The sequence below is a fragment of the Melospiza georgiana genome, chromosome 13 (assembly GCF_028018845.1).
Source record: "Melospiza georgiana isolate bMelGeo1 chromosome 13, bMelGeo1.pri, whole genome shotgun sequence".
Lineage (NCBI taxonomy): Eukaryota > Metazoa > Chordata > Aves > Passeriformes > Passerellidae > Melospiza > Melospiza georgiana.
Window position 1 is genome coordinate 8936276 of NC_080442.1, and position 19526 is coordinate 8955801.

The following is a 19526-nucleotide window of genomic DNA, read 5'->3' on the forward strand; positions in this document are numbered from 1 at the left end:
GTACAGTTAATTAGCTCCCTCTGGAACAGCTCTGATGGCAGGAAGAGAAATACATTCTGTTCTAGGGCTTGCTGCAACAGAGACCTGACCTGCACATTTTGTAACATCCCACAGGAGTTACCTGGTCATGCTCTCAAAATCTGCTGTGGAAGTGCTCCAGCCAGGCTCTTGGCTGAGGAAGCTGCAGGCTCACCTTCACTCCAGGCTGCTGGCAGTGCAAAGGGGCTCACACACACACTGCAGCTTTTCCTGGCTGAAATTTGGATAAAACACTAACTTGGGTCATTTATACTCCCAAAGTCGATTGCTTTTTTTGAACAGAAAAGGTTGTGGACAGTGCTGTGTATTTGTGCAGTTTCATAGCCACCCCCCTACGTGTGATTTTCCTGGGTGCAGGCTGCAGGACAGAAGGGAACTCTTGGGAGTCTCCTTGCAGGATGCTGCATCCCTTCCAAGAGAGCCTCTCGTGCTTCCATGAGCACCCTGTGTTAGGCAGTGACCCTCACAGCTGCCCCAGCTGCAGCACAGCAGCTGCTCCTCATCGGGCAGGGTGTGTACAAAGCATCACAAACAGCCATTTTTGCCGGCCATGTTTTTATTTGTTTTTAGTTTTAAACAGGGGAGCCAATGATACATCCAGTATTTCAAAAAATCAGAAGGTAAAACAAATTTTAAAAAGACCGAGATGCTACATGCTATATTTAACCTAATTTTATTCATGCTTGCTTTGGAGAGGGGCTGGGAGTGGGACAGGAATCATTCATAAAAACATACAGTAAAAACAAAATGTCTCACCATATAGAACTTTAACCTACAGTAATGTTGTACCTTAATTATTTCCATGCACACAACTAACATTACAAAATTTTTAAAAAATGAACACAATTAAGACTTCTAGGAGCATTTGATAATAAAGCAATTCCTAATTTCTTTTGTAGAGATCAAGCACCTCCAATTACAAATTCCTATACACAGTGAGTGCTTTACTTGAAATGAAAACTAAAAAATAAAAATAAAAATGTATTGGATAGCCTCAGAATAAGCCGATGTTAATATATATCCAGCTATGTAGGCAATAAAACCATAGTGCTAAACAAAAACTTTTATCTGAAAAGTAACTCAAAAATTGACTTTCTATAATTACAGAAATATACTTATTTGCTAAAATAAATAAAAGTGCTGCATATTAACACTTCACTATAAAGAATGCATACCAGAACATTTATAAATATTGAATGATTTTCAATAGGAATAGCTACTACAATAATGCTGGCTAAATAGAAGTGCATAATGAGAAGCACTATGGGTGGTTAATGTTTTGCCACATACTGCTGTTACCTTGAGGTAGATAACACATGCGTACCAAATTCTGCATTCATTTCAGTTGCTGCTGGTATCATGTGTCTAAGAAATGTGTAGAGTATGAAAAAACTCTAAAATACGCATGAATGAAAAAAATGTTTTGGGAAAAATAGATATTCTCATGCAATTATGTACAGTCTCACTGTGTAAATTTCAAGGCAAGGTTCTTTTTCTGCAAAACATGGACACCATTTTACTGAGAGAATGTTTTTTTTTACTTGGTTTAGTGCATTTTTTTGTTACCTCCTGCATTTTGCATTATTTTGCTCTATTCTTTAATTTTGTGTGCAAACGACATGCCAGTTTAAAAACAAAACTAACTCATGTATAGAAAGTAATTCTGGATTGTAAAAACAATGGTAAACAGAAAACTAACGAAATCCATACCAAAATTACACCATCTGATTCAAGTAAAAAAATTACTTACACTAGTAATAAAAAAAGACAAACACATCTCATGAATATAAAAGAAATGTCTGCTGAGTGTTTTAGTTTAGATGTTTCAGAATGCTGCTGTAGGTTTTGTGGGGAATCTGGGGAGATGATTTCATAGCAGAAGGCGTTAGCGTGGCCTGGATAGACTTGAGAGGCGAGCCAACAGGGCTGTGAAACTGAGGAATACCTATAGCCTCAAGCTGCTTGTTGAAGAGGAGTTCTCCACTGTTACTGAGAAAGCTCTCTTCTCTTTCCTTCTCCCCAAGCTTCCCCTCTTCTACTGGCTCAGGTTCTAGCATTTCAGCATCTTCTTTCTTACTAAAAAATTTGTCCAAATAACTGGTGTAAGTATTTTCTTTTTCAACTTGTTCATCTTTCCTTACCTCGCAACAGAACTGGTCTATGAGGAAGCACCCCTCCCCACCACTGACAAACTGACTGTCCCAAGAAGTTTGGTACAGAGCTTCTAACTGGGCCAAATTGGCCATTCCTTTCTCCTGCTTCTCTCTGCTCACCGACTTCGATATTATTCCTTTCAACTCTATCTGAGACACGGAACTATTCAAGTCATTTAATTTATCAACATCAGTAGACTCATGTTGTAAACTAAGCTGGATGGTTTCTGCTATAAAAGAATCAAAGTCAAACCCCTGATTCTTCTCCCTTTCTTTTTCAACAAGTTGCTGTGATGCTTCCTCAAGTGCTATCTGAGCTTTCACCAACCCATTCTTTTCACATTTAGACTTGCCTTTCTTATCAGACTTATCTTTGCTTTGTTCCTTCCAGTTTGAAAGATCTATAATAAGCTTGGGCTCATAGTAATGGTTAACTTCACTGTCTCGCCAAACTAAATTATCTAGGTATGAAGAGGACCTCATTTTGTAATTACAAGTGTGACTACATTCCAGATCACAATACTTGTTTTCATGGTGATCTGAGTACTGCCAGCAAGGCTCAGTAGAGAAGTGGGTGTCAAAGGCAGGATCCTCCAGGTACTTTTCACGATCTCCATCCAAATATTTGCGAGGATCCACTTGCACTTCTTCTTCATCAGTAACATCAGAAAGAGCCCTTGGATCACGCTGAACTTCATCAGCTTCATAGTTATTATGAATAGGCCAGTCATGGTCTGAAAACTGACTGTCATGGTATCTGTAAAACAATTTCCTGTGTTAGCAGCTAAAAACAGTCTTCTGGCTCCCAAACAGAGACAGTCAAGTTTAGAAATGCCCTTACAAAATAATGACAATTCAACACAAAGCTCTTCCTTAATCCAACTGGGTACCTCTTCCAAGTTTTTAATTTAATCTAGCAAAAAGAAACAGAATTATGTACAACAGCTCGCTCCATGTACAGAACTTTTTCTGAAGTGTGTTTAATTGACTTAAGATGACTACTGTGAAATCTCTTTACTACAACGTGCATTAAGCATTAGACAAAACAATCATAATTAAAACTCTCCTTAAACAAAATTTTAGAGAAGTATTTTGGGGAAGAAAAAAATAATGGAAATATTAACTTTAGATTCTAGACTCCTGAGTGCAACTCAGGAATCCATCAGCATATCCAAGTCGCATCTAATGGATTATAAATCCAATGATATTGCTACAAGAAAATAAGAAAATTTTATTCTCAGGTCAACTCAAGAGGAAGAAACATAGAAAAAGAAATAATGCCCATGAAGCAATGTCACTTCAAGCACAAACCCATCCAGTTACATTACCACAGTAAGTGATAAATTTACCTTTCCCAATTATAAATATGGCTGTGACTTTCATCCATTAGCAGAATATCATCAACCTCATCTTCAATGTGAAAAGGATGACTTGAAATAGGCTCATCCGTTGGAAAGGAATAAATGCTCATATAAGGATGGGACAAAGCTTCTTCTGCTGTCAATCGATCCATGGGACTAAATGTCAAAATTTGCTCCAGAAAGTCCAGTGCTGTAGAATATAAGCTATCATTAAATGGGAAATTTCTGACATTTAGAACCTAACATTAAGGTGCAGTGCTTTGCTCTAGAGCCCTCTAGTTGTTTCTAAGTAGCTGCCTGTGAAGTATCAGCTACTGACAGTACAGCGCCAAATACGCATCCTGCAGCCATCAGAAAGAGAGAGAAGTCAAATCTAAGATCAGCCATAATTTAACTTAATGCATAAAAAACCAGCAAGAGACAGAAAGCTTCAAGCTGAATCAGTATCCACCAATGGCTACCAGGAAACACTGCTGCTACTTTGGCTGGGAGACTTTTTTAAAAATCTGAAAGACAGTCCTTCTATAGTGACTCCATTCCAATGTTCCCTTGTATTTAAAAGGCCAGTGTCTCAAAAGAGCAATTCCAATGCAAATAGGTTCAGCAGAGATTGACAATTCTACTCTAAAGATAACCAAGCAGCCATCATGGAGGTAAATTTTTGTTATTAGGGCAGAAGACAATCCTTCTTCAGAGAACACAGATTCTTCTAACTGAAACTTGCTTTTTACAATCACACGGCCTGCACCTCAAAGCTGCACACTTCTTGATGATTTTTGAAACATCAAAACATTGAATCAATGAGTTTTTCATTACTTACCTTCAGGACTGATGCCTGGAAGCAACTGAGTTAAAGGTTTGTGTGGCTCAGTCATATCATTTCTAATGTAAACTGGAATTACATTGAGAAGCTCCTGACGGTCCTCCTCATGTACGACAGGAATTGATTCTAGAATCAACTGCATCTGTTCAAGTTCATGTGCACCTGAGCACCAAAACAAAACACAAGCTGCCATTTCAACTTTAAACATTTCTAATCCCTGTATATGAAAGGCATGTCAAAATTTTGTGCTCTGAGCAGCTATTTCCAGTAAAAGATTATAATCTCCTGCAACAGAGGAAAGGCTGAAGTTCTGAATTTAAATGATAATAAATCTGAAGAGCTCTCAGGAAATGCTATGGCATATGAAGAATTACAGAGCTGCTACTCACAGATAAAGAGATCTAACATTAAGCTTTTGTAAGGGTGTTTTCACCATGGATGAGGTTCTCTACAGCAATACCCTTTTTATTATACACTCTATACTGCTATCCTCCCCTTTCAACTGATCCACCTCATTAATACAGTATGTGACCTCACTTGGAATTGTATGTCCCTCACTAATAAAAACAGCAGTAGTTTAGCTGAAAGACATTTTGCAAGCCACAACCATTTGTATTAATATTCTACTCTGAAATCCTGCATTAACTGTCAAGTGCAAGACAAAAATCACCTGTTGGTTACATAGAGTGATGCTCTTTTTGAAAATAGTACTCTATTATGATTGAAATTACAGTACTCTTTCAGCACTACCTGAAGTTTCCCTGGGTAAGAACAATAAGGGCCTACACAGCAGGTCAGTTTTGAATAATGAATAGCATCTATATTCAGTACTGGAGTACCCAGAAATACAACCTGCCAACTTCAGCTCGTTGTTCAGCTCCAAGGAGGATGTAGGATCCTAGAGACTCAACTAGCAGATGAAATTACATAGGATTATTTGCATGCTGATGTTTCCTTCCTTCACCAAGCTGCTCTGGGCAATCACAAACAATACTGATGTATGTGACAACACATATAAAAATACATGGGGCCAAACAAGAGACTCTACCATCTCCAAACTTCTCAGTTCACTTCAGTGCCTGCACAGCAGTCTGCACTGCACATCCCATCACACACCTGACAGGCAAAGTCACTGCAGAAAATCTGACAAAGCTCCCCAAATGAATCAGTACTGCTTTGTGTTAATGTCTTTACTGGACTGAAAGAGCTGTTTTGTTCTACTTCAGACTACAACAAATTACTTAATATGATCTATCAGATGTTATATTGCTTGTAATTTGCTGGAAAATAGATTCTATTGGGTAATGAGTACCATCCTAAAATTTAATCAGCTTTCTGTCCACCATCAGGGAAATAACCATTGTAAAATATTCATTTAGAACAAAGAGGTAGAGAAGTTGTTTGGAAAAGCTACTGAATTCCACTGTCTCAACTTCCTTTCCCTCACTTGTTCCAGGTACTCTGCAATATTAATCTGTATTCTTCCTTCCTATTCTCATCAGCTTTCTGAACAGCAGGATTCCTAAGGGATGGTTCAGAAGGAGACAGGATGTTGCAATTAACCAAATCAAATCCTCCAAACAACTCTGCAGAAGAACTATTCAGAGTCTCAGGGCAGAATAACTATCATATCTCCAACCATCTTCCCTTTCCAAATGATGTCAAGAAATCCATTTTTCTTTAGATTAGAAAACCATGGCAATGCTAAATTTTCAGAGGGACACATCTACATCTAAAATATTTTTAAAGTATCTACTCAATGCAATTAGGGCATATAAACAAGCCTAAAAATTTAGGATTTTGGTGACTAAGACCAAGTTTTTTAACAGAATTCTAACTCTCTGCACAGCAATTGGGCCAATAAAAATTGTGACAAATACCAATGATACTCAAAAGAAAAAAAACCCAAAATGCTGGCAGTTGTGATCAGTCTATGCTGAATGATGAAATCTGCAGACTTTCTCCCAACCCAATAAATCTTGTATCAGCCAAGCATTTTATACTCTGGGGACATTACTCCAGTAGTTAGTAACTCAAAGAGTGAAAACCTCACTGCATGTTAAGAGAAGCCTCTGCAGGTATTAATCACTGATTTATACTGAATAATGCTTTCAATTGACAGTTCTTAATGGGAAGAAGCTCTCAATTCCATTGCCTTTTCATGCAAAGCTAAGAATGACTGCAGAGGTGTGCTTTCAGTCCACAGTCTTTGTGTCTAAAGGAATGTGAACTTTGAAATGCAAGCTTAGCTCTCAGAAGTTTTATCTGTATTACTCCTATAATTCAGGCCAACAGGAGCAAATCCAAGAGTGATCCTGAATGAGACAGCTGCTGCTGAGGCCCCAGGGTGCACAAAAATAAGCATTTCAGAGGTATTTCTGCAGTTTGCTCATCTGCTCCCATGGACTGAGTGCTTGTCAGCAGGTGGTGATCTCCTATAGTGCAAATAACAGTTTCACTTTACCTAAAATGCTCTAGTTTGTGCTCTGAGCTAGGTCAGCAACATGGTACAGGATGGCCACCAGGAGATGGGCTCCAGAAATTTCCCCCTGATCCTAACCAAAGCTCTAATGTCAATGCACCATGAGACCAGAGCATTGCTTCCTATCTTACCTGAAACAGTTGAAAGTTGCACATTTCCTTGCTGTACTGCACTAAATTTTACACCTTTAAATCTATGCCCTTGGGGCTTAATAATTTAAAATACAGAGAAGCAAGAAGTGATTAGGTTGACTACATTAAAAAAATAAATTTTATGCATATTATACTCAGGGTATTCATAATCTTCAAATACTCCCTGGATACACCAATTCACACATGTATCAGAACACTTCTTAAGCAACCAATAAATTTAGCTCAACACAATTACAGTAATATTTACCATGTATGACTCTTACAATAAATTGTGATATTTATCTAAATACACACCAATACAAGTAAGGAAACTGAAATGTCTTCTGCTTTACAGATACATCAATTTATAGTTTATATAAGTGCACAATAATATAGCATATCCTGATAGTCCATGACTACTGATGTTAGCCACAATAATCAATCTTTCCTGAGGAAGATAATTAAGCAGTGCCACTCCTTTTATGAATATACCACTGATTTTATTCTACCCACCTGCAAAGAGGGTTTTCCCAGTCAGCATTTCAGCAAAGATGCAACCTGCAGCCCACATGTCAATGGCTTTAGTGTAGTTGTTAGGAGAAAGCAAAAGCCGGGGCGATCTGTACCATTTAGTAACCAATCCTTCAGAAAGATGGCCCTAATGAAATTAATTAAAAAATTTTATTAGATTTTGAAGACTTATGTTTTTAATTTATTTTTTAATGCACTACTAACAAGATTTTTTTAGTCTCAAAGTCCCAGCAATTATATTGTGTGCATTCTACTAAACCTTCTTTCTACCTTTAAAAATATCTTTGTAAGTGAACAGCAACCATATACAAATATGACACTACTTATTAGTCAAATGAGGTACTGCAGCAAAACTCTCATTCCCAGATGCCAAAAAATGCAGAGATGATACTGAACCCTTTTGAAACACCTAGACCAGGAGGACAGTATCTCTAAACCAATCCCCCAAAATAGCCACACTTGCACTATGAATGCACTGCTAATAATCTTATCTAAGGCTTCTATAATTAAATATAACTAAATGTTGCTCTTAATCTCAGGTTCTGTCTTCACTGTTAAAACCTTTGCTTTTCTGAACCCATTTAGTAAAAAAACAAAATAAAATTTATGCTTGCAGTAGTTCTATCACCATGCTAAGGACACCCTCCACAGCCTATCTACCTGTGCAGAAGGGAGAAATGCTATTTTAAGAGGGAACAGTTGTCAAAGCATTTCTTAGATATTCCCACTCTCTGCATACCTTGTGGGAATAATGAGGATCCATGATTCGTGCAAGGCCAAAGTCACCAATCTTCAGCACCAAGTCTTCAGTATTAATGAAAAGATTAGCTGGTTTGAGATCTCTATGCAGAACATTTGCAGAGTGAATATACTTGAGCCCACGTAGCAGCTGGTACATGAAAAGTCTGGCATGATCTTCCAGTAAGGGGCCTTGCTCTAGCAAATTAGCCAGATCTGTCTCCATGTATTCCTGGACAATGTAAACACAGTTCAATTCTGTCAGGGAGCCCACATCATCTGTTAACTGGCTTCCACTGGGACCAAGAATTTCAAATACTTTGACAATGTTGTCGTGGTCAAGTCTTCTAATAATTTTGATCTCACGTAGAGCATGTTTAACACTCTGGGGATCTGTAAGGACAATTTTCTTGACAGCTACTCTTTTGTCACAGTCATTATCGACAGCAGAAAAAACTAAGCCGTTTCCACCACAGCCCAGTGGTTTTAAGTCCATATACCGAGAGCCCAGATCAAAACCATGAATGTTCATGAGACTTTCAAATTTTTCTGCCATTTTAAAATTCTTTACTTTTTTCCTCAAACTACTAAGCTTCTGTAAACACACGGAGACACTTCCACTGGTATCTGAAGGAAAGGTCTTAGAGAAAGGGAGAAGAAACACTTGGCTTTGACTGCAAGATGGTTTCTTGACACTCTTATTTCATTATGAGCCAGCCAGGCCTGTTGTGTCCCCTTGAATTTAGAGCCTGTAAGCTCTAGAACTCAAACCGAGCATAAGATCGAAAGATTGCAGCATTCATAGTTCAAGAAAGGTGCAGCATTTCTGCAGACATTAAAGAAAATACTCACAAGAAACTCAAACGGAATGAAATGACATACTATGCACTCAGCTCTACTGTGCTAATCTGGTTAACATTTAACAAAAATGTGAATAAATATGCACATAATAGGCTTCTATTAACATCCTCCTCCTCACAGTGCAGATACATTCAGTGTTGGACTGGTCCTGAGCAGCGTCATTCTATGGTGCTGGTAAGCACTAGTTTTTTTCCTTCTTCCTCCTTTTCTCTTCTTTGTTTACAGTCTAGTTAAATGGGAAACTGGCAGCTCTTGATTTACAAAAGATGCCTTCTGTTAATGATCAGGTGGCTCCAGCTCACCACAATCACAATCAAAGCTACCATCCATTTTACTCCGTGGCAACCTGAAAAGCAGAGAAAAATACATCAGTACCTCAGCACATACAAAAATCTTCCTCCTCCCCCAGCTCATTGATTTATCCTAAATATAACTTACTGTCCAGTTACAAAAAAAAAATCATCAAAAAAGCTAAACTAATTAGAAATTATATGTACCTTTCACACTTGTGGAGGAAAGCAATGATGACCAACCACCATTTTTTAAACATATATCATGAACATTTTTGATGTCACCTACTGAATTTATGGTACAAAACAAGAAATCCTCCCTAGTCTTAATTTAGAGACTAACAAAGCAAACTTGCTTTGTTAAGAGCTGTTAAGAGACAAGCCAGAAGCAACAGTGTCCATAGCATCTGTCAGCAAATTTTGAAATAATTCTTTTCACTAAACTTTTATTTGAAGACAAAATCAGGTTTAACTATTTCACCATAATAAGAGGTAACTAGGTACTGGTCACACAAAAAGGGTGGCTTGTACACTCCCAACATTTACTGAATATACAATATACATCTACTGCCACTTATAAAGCTTTAGTCCTTGTGATTCTGGATAAAGCTTACCAATATCTCAAATAATAACTTTGCCTCTATAGACTCATTGTTACAGGAATCATAGGGGTAATTCTTACATATCTGATAAATATTATTGCTTTATCAATTTTTTCTATACTAATCCAACCTAGATTACAAAGAAAAACTAGCAGCAAGTACATTTTACAGAGTCACTGATATGTTCTACAACCATTTCCCCTAACATATGGGCTCTTTCAGACATCATTTATTTTTTAATAGTGTAATGAATTCACCTACTATTGTGAAAAACCAAACTGGCAATTTTCTCAATAAGTTCCCGTCAGCAAGAGCAGAATGTAGTCATAAAGACAACATGGTGCATTTTTGTACAACTTCTTCTAAAAGCTCAAAAATGCCACAACGGGAAGAGTCAGAGGTGTATGTTACACAGTGTGGTAAGCTTTGGGCAATTCCACTACGAGTCACTTGAATGTTCTTCCCCAACATGTAGAGGTCACATCAAACCACTAAGTGTCTCCTGTTCAATCTCAGATTAACACATTTCAGCTCTTCCCTAAATGTAAAGGTCACCACACAATCCCAACACTTCAGAATTAATTCTATGAATGTTTTCCTTTAAAACAGTGCTAGCCTTTCAGTGGGACGACTGGGAGGAAGCAAAACAAGTCTCCTTGCTCCTAACACCAGCAAGAGCAGCTGACAGGTTATTAACATATTTTAAATAATGGCCTCAATTCACTAAAGCAATCAGAATAGTACAGAGGAAAAGAAAAAAAAATAAGAAAGAAAGAAAGGCACACTGGCAATGAGAAACAAGACTTTCAAATCATTTAAATATTACCCTTCCTTTGGCTCAAGCCTGACTGTCATCAAGACACAGCCCCAATGCCCAGCCTTGCTCCCCCTGCCACACACCACCTGCCCCCAGGCATGTGGGCAGAACACAGGCAAGAAAGAAACACATGCTGTCCTCTGCTCAGTTTTCTTTTTAAATAGAGATCACCAAATGAAGTATTTCTGAACTGAAAAGCATTGAGCTGCCCTCTACTGATGTGGCACACCCTGCCACAAGGGTGATCTTCAGAGCTTTCTCTACTCAGCACACAGAACTTAAGATTGCCTTAAGATTCCATTCTTTGCGCTTTGGCAAGAGTCCTAATCTTAAACAGTGCTTTACAAAAGTTATTATAGGGTCACCACAAACACAATATTATAGTCTCACAACAAACACTACTACTTTTCCCCAAACCATCTTGAATTTTTAGCAATACCAAGACACTACAGTGAGGACCCATTTTAAAATACCTATGAATTTATTTAAAGAACAATAGAAACTTATCCTAAAGAAGACAGCATCAGTGACTATCCAACTCTGCTCACAACTGTAAACCCCAGATGTCTAGCCTCTTGATTTTTAACATTTTTAAACCTGAAAGTATTTTCTCAGTCACGTGTACCTCTTTCAGGTTCACTCATCCTGAGCTGCTTGCCAGCACACCAGTTCACATCACCCCATTCACCTTTCACTCCAACATCCCACCACTTGTTACAGAAATTAAAATTTGTACCAATACTTCACATACCACAATAACTTGAGGTCCAAGGCCTCTGTTCAATTACCCTGCATTAAGGTGTATTTTACATCCTTGGGACCATCTACAACCAGTTGTATTCTGCCTCATAATTAGGCTTTTGTTTCACTAGTGATGTCTTCAACATGCAGCAATATCGAAACTGTCTGCACCAGCTGCGTGACACATCTGGAAACTCTCTTTTAGCTATTCCCATTAAACAGCCCAGGAACAGATTCAAAACTATGCCCATCAGCAGCCAAGATTAAGATCTACCATCTCTTTACCATAACTCAGATCTTACCCCCTGCTGCCATGAGTGAATGCAGCAACAAAATGCTTCAGGGAGAAAGGGAACTATGGCCAACTCCTGAAGTAGGAGCCCGGCAATTTTCACTCTGTATCTCTGAAATGATGCATTTTTAATCATCAGTTTACACTTATCCTTCCACCAGGTGTCCACTAATTACAGTGTTTTCAGAGAGCCTGCAATGATCTTCACCACCAGACTGATTTAGCTAAGAAAACAAATGCTAACAACATAAGCAACCAACCTGGTGCAGCCTTCATTTGACCTGATCCTGCTCCAAGCTTCCTATCTGCGAACAAATTGCTCAATCTCATGTTCTAACCACTTTAAACATATAATGGACTACTGTACAAAAAAGGGGGGGTTTATCATCCCAGTTTGTGCTGAACAGGCTACTGACGCAGGCACTGACATTTTCAGCTAGGCTGCCACCTTGCCACGATGTCCAGGTTTTTTAGAAGTGGTAATTTCACTCCTCCTTCACACAAAGTTTAAAGAGTGAAACACAAAGATACCGCTTTCTTAAGTGGTTTATAACTATGGTTTTAAAAGGGGTCAGTTCCTGGGAGAGGGTAACAGAAGTGACCCACAGAAGGGCTTTGAAATCATCCCCAGTGATGATCCTCGCACTCGACTGGCCTCAGGCATTGCGCAAGCAGCCCCTTCAAACCACGCTCAACTCCCGCACGTGGATTTATCACAGCTTTCAGGAAACAGGATGTGCACTGAAATAGTCAGGTATGAGATGTTTACTTTGTCAAAAATACAAATAAGACCGAAAGATACCAGTTAATTTGATTATGCTGACCATATAATGATCAAATTATTACTCACAGGAGAAAGACCGAGAATGACTAACGATATATTATACAATCTGCTAAGTACTATCCCTTTGACTAAAAAATACGGGGCACAGAACTTTTTTTTTAGATCAGCCACGTTGCAGTCAGTAGGCAGAGTGAGTCATCGTCCAACTCACGAAACTGCTGCTTTCTAAAGCCTCCTACTTGCTCCCCACACTGTTTAGGGAACTCAGTGCTGGCAGTAAGCAATGTTACTATTAGTTTATAAATCTTCTGAAGGATCTGTAAAAACACACAAGAACCCAGTGTACTTTTTTGTATTGTGTTTAAAAATGGTTTGGCTCTCCCTTTAGATAATAATAATGAAAACTCCCCAGAAGAAGCCCACCATCAGCTAATCACAGCCTTCTGCACCTCTGCAGACCTGCTACCATCTGCTGTTCCACTAAACAGGTAACCAGTCAAGAGTGAATTCGAGATAACAACCACACATGCAAAAACTGAGCTTGAGCAAAGGGCTGAAATGAAAGTTCCCATTTTAGCTTTAGAGCACACAATCTTCTGAACGCAATTGCCAAAGCAAAATGCACCTCTATTTTAAGCCACCGCTTTCCGGAATTTGTAACTGGTTTATTAACACATAATGCTGTGACGGCGTTGTTTTTATACACACACACATATCTATATAAAACGGGTGCTGGCAACAGCACCGGCTATACGACAACACGGCGACCGCCGTTTCTTTTTCCGCAACACAATTAACAGCCATTGTCAGGCAGACCCCAAACGGCACTGAATTAGCCAGAAAAAGAGACACATCCTACAGACGCCAAGCGAGAGCATCCTGCCTGCCTAGGCGAGGGTACCTGTTCCCCGCATCCCAAAACTCGGCCAGTCTCTCTTCAAGCCATTTCCGTCGGATGTTTCAAGCTACTTATTACGAGCATTAAGTCACTTTTCCCACAAAAGGTTCCCGAAGCCTGGGGGCAGTAGGAGCGAGCGGTACCTGTGCCCTATGTGGTTCGGCTCGCAGAACCGCGCCGAACGCAGCAGCCAAACTTCCGCGGGCAGGGGATGGCCGGGCCCCCCCGGCCAAGGACATCCTTCCTCCCGCCGCCCCGGGCCGAGCAGCCGATCCCGCCCGCGCCACTGCCCCGGGCCGAGGGAGCCGCTCCCGCCGCGCCGCGAGGCCAGCCCGGCCCCGGCCCCCGCCCAGCAGCCCTACCTTCAAACGCCCTTCAGGCCGCGCCCGCCGCCCCCGGCACAGGCGGCCCCGGGCCCGGCGCCGCACCGCCGGCAGCGCCCCCCGCGCGGCCGCCCCCGCCCGCCCGGTCAGCGCCCGCTCGCCCCGCTCGGCCCCGCGGCCGCCGCACTGCGGAGGGGCCGGGCCGAGCCCGGGCGGAGGGAGCGGAGCGGGCCGGGGGCGCCGCTGCCGCCGCCGCCGCCGCCGGGCGGGACGGAGGGAACAAAGCGCCTTTGTGCGGCGAGGCCGGGCCCGCGCGTGCGGCGGCCGAGACCCCCGCGCCCCCCGCCCCTCGCACTCACGGGCCTTCCCAGGCTCATCGGGGGTGCGCTGCTCACACGGCCGAGCCCCGCGGCCCCACCACCGGCCCTCGCCCGGCGCCCGCCCTCCTCGCCGCAGTTGCCGCTGCCGCAGCCGCCGCCATGTAACCCGGCGCGGAGGGCAGGGAGGGGCGGCGCGGCGGCGGCTCCGCCCGCCAGGGGCGGCCCCGGGCGGCCCTCGGGGACGGGGGCGGGACAGGGACGGGACAGGGACGGGAGCGGAGCCACGGCCGGGTGTCGGTGCGGGGTACACTCTACCGTGCAGCCGACCCTGTCCCCGGTGGGCGGCCGCGCGACATGCGCTCGCTCACCTCACCGCCTCTCCTGTGAGCCCGAGGCACGGCGCTGCCGCCGTGCCCCGCTGGCCCGAGGGGTTCAGCAGTCTCGATGCACAGTTGGGTCACACGCAGCCCGCAAAGGCGGCCGGTGGAGCGCTGTGCACCGAAGGGAGCTCTGCCCGACCCGGTGGCCTCTGCGGCAGCCAGAGCAGCGGGACCGGAGGCCCAGCGGGGCCCCGCCGAAGGAGCGCTGTCCCCGGTTGCTGTCGGTGTGCGAGGCTCCGGCAGCGACGGGCGGGGAAGCGCCCGGGTGCGCCCCGTTCAACTGGCCCGGCACGAAACGTCCCTCACGGCAGGGAAACAAACAGTTGGAGGCAACAGGCGGGCGCGGCGGAGGCAGTTCCTCTCTCCGAGGCGCCGCTTCGGCTCACATGCTCTGCACTCCTAACGCCAGGGCCGATCTGGGTCTTCTCCCCACGAGCATCTACAAATCTTTGCCACTGCTGTCACCTCTAGATACCACAGAGGATTTCTGTCTTGTTATAGCATCTCCCTTAACAGAGGCACTACGAGTCTGCTTTTCCCCAAAACCACAACTAATACAGTAAAATAAAAATAATGAAAACTTTACATTTTCCCCGTGAGACTCATAATACAGCATTTTTAGTAAGGAGAGAGAGGCATGAGCACACCAAGCCTCTAAGTATCAGAAGAGCCTTCTGCTTCTGCTAACCCAGTTTCGGTACAACTATCAAGGCAGGGTGCAGTTTTCCTTGTGTAGTCCCTCATATGCCTTTCCAGTGCAGGATGGCTCAAAAAGTGATAAAACAATCAATATTCATTTTTGCAGGTTAAATACAGGATATTTATAGCTAGTACTAGGACAGAAGTTACATGCAATAGGGCTCTATTGCTCTGCTGCCATTTGGACAGAAGCATCCAATTGACCCTTGCACTATTAGATCATGTAACTTTATTTTTTTAAATAAACAAGTCATATATCAGCATCCAAGGATCTCTCCACTCAGCTTTTCTAAAGTTTTTTAAAAAGTAACTTTTAAACTCTCTTCAATTATGCAGCAAACATCCTCTGTTTCAATTAGCCAGATGCACTGCTAGCTCTGATATTGACCCCACTGCCAGGAGAGGTGACCTGGGCATTTGGCAGTGCAGCACTGTGCTCACAGCACTCACACAGAAGTCAGTAACCAAACTGACACTTTATATTCCAATGCTTGCTAATTGATAGGCAGCTCACCATGCTGCCAGCAGCACAGAAAAGTCAGAAACAAAGCTGCAGTTCTTCTGCCCACCCAGCAAAACAGAGCTGGAAGATTGCTGCACTGCTGCTCTAGAAGGACTGTATTTAAATACACTCCATAAAGAAAAATCTGCAGGAGTGCACATTTGGAAGAGGTGATGTTAGGACGGCAACCAGAGCCAAGCCACAGAGGAGTTTTTACTTGAATTAAAGGAAGAGATTTGGGGCTTAAAAAAAAAAGGCAGGAGCAGCAGTGGTTGCATGTCTAAATCCAGAGCTATTTAGTTAATTTAAGAACCCTTCCATCCACACAAAGTATTTTCATTACGAGAATCAAAAGAGCAAGCAGATCCTCAGATTCTAGAGTGCTGAAGTAAGAAAAATTTATATTACATCCTTGAAATAGCACCTGGAGGGCCCATAATCTGTGTCCATTGGGACTGTTTGCCAATATCCTCAGTGTCAGTTCAGCCCGGTAGAGAAGTTGCACATCCATGGAGTTTGCTCTGCAGCAGCCCAGACTGTTTGAAAAGTAGTTTAACAAGCACAGAGGAGGTTTGCAGTAAGCAGCAAGCTTCCTCATTTACGTAGCACACGCTCACTTATTAATCTCCCATAGCCCAGAAGTGCCACCAGTTTCTGGGCTCTTAATTCATAAGTCATGAACTGCATTCTTTTTTTTTCCCCTCCAAAATCTTTTCTCCCATTCCAGGAATGTAGTTTGTGGTAGGATTTAGTGAATGAGATCCTTCAATCTAGAGGAAAATCTTGCAAAAGGAAGAGCGTGGTGCAAGAATATTACTTGTCTTCAGCCTCACTATTTATAGAATTACAATACAGATGAGAGTTGCTCAGAATTGTGTGTCTCATGGCAATTTATAGCTGTCTAATCCAGCAAATTGCTAATCTGTTTTCAGATTTTTAATATCCTATTGATTAGGCTGTAAATTACTGTGACAAGTTTTTTGCACATTTCCCACAAGAATGCAATTTCATAGCATGTAGATTAAATTCTAGATGATATCAACTCATTGTAAAACAATGGCAGATATTAACTGTCAGTGAAATGCAGAACAAGAAGAGAACTGGATTTCAAAGGTCATAAAGACCAGCAATTAAAAAATAATTAGCACTGCAGCAATGATTCATTTATTATATCCAAGTTCAAAAAGATCAAACAGTAAATTCCAGTGTAATATTTCAGTCCTGTGTGTGAATTGTTACTTGTGGTATAAAAGGGAACGAAATATTTTAAAGTGTCCACACCCATTATGATTGGCAAGGGAAGAAAGATTTGGAGACGGTTTGAAAAGGTTGCCCAAGGTAACTTGGCAGCTCCAGGCTTTTGTCTCAGTTTCACTGCTTGACTTACATGTTCTCCCAGAAGAAGGGAAATGTGTCCTAGGATACATTTTAAGGACTGGCCATATTTCTTACCAAAGTTTAAGAGGAATTTTGCATGTGAATAGGGATGAGTTTAAAGGAAAAAAAAATCTACTTATTAAAAGGGGATAGGGAGAGGTTCAAGAAACACTGTTTCTCTGGCCTCCTTGACTTATTCCTGCTTATCCGTGCTCTGAGCCCTAAAATACAACTTAGTTGTCCTGGCACAGATCCCAAGAGTTTTTAATTGTTTGAGTTTCCTTTAACTGCAGCCTCTTCCCATCAGCCTCTCTGGAGGTGTTAAGCAAAATCTTCACAAATCAATTGCTCTTCCAGCTTAGTTTCATAGTGCTGATGTTCAGCACAAAGAGCCCAGATAAATTTGAGTTTCACTGGCAACCCAATAGCTCAGGTGGCTTCATTTCCTGGGCACCTTCATTTCCTGCAAGTGTCAGACACTACCTTGCCATAATGGACACAGGGGTTTTTTAATTTGTTCTTTTTAACACAAATGGATTTTTCTAACAAGCACTCACTCTCTAGATTAATAAATCGTAAAATATAATTCCAATCAGCATTATTGCCAGATAACCACATAGAAGTTGCCATCTCAGAAACTTTTAACAAATGTTTGTGTCAAGGTTCCTTTTTAGTTAAAGTTTACTTGATGGTAGGCAGAGCTCCCTGGGCACAGACAATACACTGTCACCTCATTTGGGCTCACCTGGATGGATCTGACTTTGCCAGAGCAAGATTTGTACCATGTACATTCTGATCAGCAAAGAAAACTATGAAAAAGACTTGGAATAAAGGAAAAAAACCATACCCCAAGATCTGCATTTCTGTGTGAAACAACAGACAGACTGGAAAAGAACAGACCCTTAACAGAGACCAATTCCAACCAGAGGCAACAAAGTTCAAAGGGCAAATGGAGGTGGAAGAAGGAAGTCACAGATGTGCAACTTTGAGGCTAGAAATAAATGGGTTATGTGACATACTTTGGAAATTCTGTAGGACAAAAAGTCATTAAACACTTAGAACAAGTAATTCTTCCCCCTTGGTAGATCATCAGGGATCTAGGACACTTTTCAGCAGGCTCCCTGCTTAAAATCACACAGTTTTATTAAGTCAGGCAATTCCACTGCCTCCTTTTTCTATGTTTTAAACAACACTCAGCACAGGGCAGAGCAGCTGCCTAAAGCAGGAGTTGGCAAAGCCCTGTCAATAAAGAGAGAAGAGGAAAGCTTAGAAAAGTTGCTTTGTAGCTGGGTCATCACTTGAAGCATTAGCCCTCTGTGTGTAAGGCTGGAGCTCTCCCAGGTTCTCAGCCTTTCATCATTTCCTCATTAGTTTATCTTGCTCAGAGAGAGCTTGCACAGAATAGCAAACATGCAGAAAAATTTACTGAGGTAGGCAGTTAAGGCCGTATGTGTGTTAGTTTAATTTTTTAAAGGCTGACAGGTACCAACATTTTCATCCTTGGGTGCTCCAAGTGACCCAAGCTCCTTCTAACTTCCCAGCATGGACATTGGGCTGTGCTGGAGTCAGACTGTAGATCCAGTTAGTGGATGAATCTACAGCTGAAAAATATGCTACAGGAGGACAAAGCAAAGCATGGGATGAAGTGGAAACAAGAAGCACCAAATGTTTTTGTCCCAGCACTTCAGGTGCAAGAAAATTCAGCGTGCCATGGTTCTTCCCCATTCAGACCTTCAGCAAGGCACCATGGTCATCCTCACCTCCAAAACCCCGAGTGAAGTGGTTAGGAGAGCACATCTGCCAACTTAAGTAGCACCAGAACACGATTGTCTGAGGCCTCTGTGCTGGTTATTGCATTAGCTGAAGTGCTGCTAAAGTTGAAAGGCAGCAGATATTATTTAAATATCTGTAATACCTTGAATATTCCAAGGTAGAGAGACTCCCTGGAAACAGGACTGGGTGCTCTCAGCAAAAAATACATTCGATTTTGGATCCCTACTGGAAAATATGTCAGCTCTTGGGCAAGATATGAATGCCTCATGATGGATTTATATAGAACAATTCTGTGTTTTTGTAGAACTATTACATTCAATTGCAGAAATATATATATTGCTGTGCAGAACTGTTCTTGTTCATTCTTATAGCACTGTAAGCCTTCAAACACACAGCATTTTGATTCCTATTGCATTTCAGAGATAAAGCCTCTGGTGTGATTGTAAATACAGCTGGTGCTGCAGAGTTTGTCATTTACAGAAAAGAAAAAATTGGACTAACATTCACTAACATTTTCATCCACACCAGAATCCTCTTGAAATACGTTTAGAGGGGGCAAAGCTCAACACAAATACATGGGTATTGTGAAAAGAGGATGAAACCAAGTGC

The 19526-nt window shown here is 41.8% G+C and overlaps 1 protein-coding gene across 1 annotated transcript; it reads right to left on the minus strand.

Annotated features, from left to right (window-relative positions):
- Window positions 1-577: 577 nt before the first annotated feature.
- Window positions 578-14356, minus strand: MAPK6 (mitogen-activated protein kinase 6). The gene is made up of 6 exons (XM_058033202.1): window positions 14226-14356; window positions 8260-9465; window positions 7503-7647; window positions 4374-4538; window positions 3542-3743; window positions 578-2949 (listed from the first exon to the last, which is right to left on the minus strand). Exons 2-6 carry the CDS (start codon window positions 8812-8814, stop codon window positions 1851-1853), a joined length of 2166 nt encoding a protein of 721 aa, XP_057889185.1. The 5' UTR covers window positions 8815-9465; window positions 14226-14356; the 3' UTR covers window positions 578-1850.
- Window positions 14357-19526: the final 5170 nt, after the last annotated feature.

What these genes read in the sequence shown, in the direction of transcription:
- MAPK6 (XM_058033202.1), bottom strand. Translation starts at nt 8,814, where the DNA reads ATGGCAGAAAAATTTGAAAGTCTCATGAACATTCATGGTTTTGATCTG. An exon ending in TGGGAAAACCCTCTTTGCAG is followed by an intron (nt 4,539 to 7,502) that starts GTGGGTAGAATA and finishes TTTGGTGCTCAG; the next exon opens with GTGCACATGAACTTGAACAG. An exon ending in TCCAGGCATCAGTCCTGAAG is followed by an intron (nt 3,744 to 4,373) that starts GTAAGTAATGAA and finishes TATATTCTACAG; the next exon opens with CACTGGACTTTCTGGAGCAA.